Consider the following 1,960-nt stretch of genomic DNA (forward strand, 5'->3'; position numbering starts at 1 on the left):
ACGAGAGAGCAAGTAATTTTTTTCCGGAAGCACAATTTGGAAAATTATCAAAACACAATTTTTTTTAAAATTATCAAAGCATTATTTTAAGCAAAATTTTACCACATTAAAGTAGAAAAAAGCTATTTTACAAAATTTTAAAATTATCACTGTGTAATTAGAATTCATAAAAAACACTATTTATAGAAAGCTTCTTGTAACCCTAAAACGACTTAATTTATATCTCAGAATTTAATATAGATAAAAATTTATTTTTTTTATTAAAAAAAAAGTCATCCACCAAATCCATATATTGTTCTCCCTTGTCTCTTCAAGGCATAGACCACATCCATAGCAATCACAGTTTTTCTTTTAGCGTGTTCACAATAGGAAATGCAATCTCTTATAGTTCTCTCAATAAAGATCCTGAGGACACATCTTGTCTCCTCATAAATTTTGCCTGAGATCCTTCTCACACCTCCTCTACGACACAGTCTCCTAATTGCAGGCTTTGTGATCCCCTGAATGTTATCGATCAGGATCTTTTTAAATCGCTTTGCACCTGACTTTCCTCCTTTTCCACCTTTACCACGTCCTGACATTGATTTGCGCTCCAAATTTGGCGTTTATAAATTGACGACGCAAAAAGTTTTTCGCCGAAGCACAAATCGATAATATTAAAAGTTTTTCACGGAAGCACAAATCGATATTAAAGTGAAAATTGGAAAACACACTAAAACGGACTTTTTAAATAGCGTTAAAAACAATAAAAAACGTTCTTATTGCGTTAAAATTAATAAAAAACATTCTTTTGTTAAGATTATGACACGTGGGCTATTTTTATGTAAGGAAAAAAATGGTTAGAAAACAAGTTTTCTTTATTATATCAAGTAAAAATCACTTAGTATTGGTATACTTGGTGACCGCCTTTGCCCCTTCGGTAATAGCATGCTTTGCCAATTCTCCAGGCAAAATCAAGCGTACTGCTGTTTGAATTTCTCTCGATGTGATAGTAGCTTTGCTATTATGCTGAACTAAATTGCAAGCTTCGTTCTTGATTTTTTCGTAAATGTCAAAAGTAAAGCTGTCCATAGCCATCATAGCTTTCTTTGACATCCCCAAATCAGTGTGGACAGATTTCAATATCCTGAGAATGTACAAATGATAGTTTTGGGATCGCTTTTTCTTTTTTCGTAAGGCACGTGTTGTGCTACTAACTTTAACTGCCGCCCGTTTAGATCCTTTAGTACTCACTTTTTGAACCATTTCTGAAATCGAAAATTTTGAATTTTTTCGTACTTATGTTTTCAAATTGTGCTTCCAGAAAAAACTTTAGAAAGTATTGATTTTCTTATGCTAATTCTAAAAGTTTTTTCCGGAAGCACAATTTAAAAACATAAGTACGAAAAAATTGAAAATTTTCAATAAAATGTCTACTCGCGGCAAAGGTGGAAAAGTACGTACAAAAGCGAAAAGCAAATCAGTTAGAGCAGGCTTGCAATTTCCAGTTGGTCGAATTCATAGATGCTTGAGAAGTGAGACCAGAATGCGAGTTGCAGTTGGTGCTGCCATCTACGTTGGAGCTGTAATGGAGTATCTATGTGCTGAAGTGCTGGAACTTTGTGGTAATACTGCACTCAAGGCTGCAAAGCGAAGGATCAAACCTTGTCACCTGTCTGTCGCAATCAATGCCGATGACGAATTAAAAGAACTTACACAAAATGCAATAATCTCTTGTGGAAGATACATCTGTCGCAAAAGTGCTGAGCCCGCAAAACCAGCATCCACTTAACAATTTTATTAAATAAACCTTTACTTTAATTGACTTTTATCACTATAGTACTTGCTAGCCAGAAATCTATTTGATCCCTAAGTAATAAGACATCTGCCTTTATTTTGTCAAGATATCTATCGGAAAATTACTCCAAAGGAGTAAAACCCTATTGATATAATTGAAACTTAATTACTTACAAAAGTTATC

The 1,960-nt window shown here is 33.7% G+C and overlaps 3 protein-coding genes across 3 annotated transcripts; 1 reads left to right on the forward strand and 2 right to left on the reverse strand.

Moving 5' to 3' along the window:
* Positions 1–272: 272 nt before the first annotated feature.
* Positions 273–581, reverse strand: LOC105561767 (histone H4-like). Its single transcript, XM_012012063.1, has one exon. It carries the CDS (start codon positions 579–581, stop codon positions 273–275), a length of 309 nt encoding a protein of 102 aa, XP_011867453.1.
* Positions 582–876: 295 nt separating this feature from the next.
* On the reverse strand, positions 877–1,245 carry LOC105561773 (late histone H2B.L4-like). The gene has a single exon (XM_012012074.1). It carries the CDS (start codon positions 1,243–1,245, stop codon positions 877–879), a length of 369 nt encoding a protein of 122 aa, XP_011867464.1.
* Positions 1,246–1,408: 163 nt separating this feature from the next.
* On the forward strand, positions 1,409–1,771 carry LOC105561781 (histone H2A-beta, sperm-like). Its single transcript, XM_012012086.1, has one exon. It carries the CDS (start codon positions 1,409–1,411, stop codon positions 1,769–1,771), a length of 363 nt encoding a protein of 120 aa, XP_011867476.1.
* Positions 1,772–1,960: the final 189 nt, after the last annotated feature.

This window comes from Vollenhovia emeryi, unplaced genomic scaffold (assembly GCF_000949405.1).
Source record: "Vollenhovia emeryi isolate VEMERY1.0 unplaced genomic scaffold, V.emery_V1.0 DF945167.1, whole genome shotgun sequence".
Lineage (NCBI taxonomy): Eukaryota > Metazoa > Arthropoda > Insecta > Hymenoptera > Formicidae > Vollenhovia > Vollenhovia emeryi.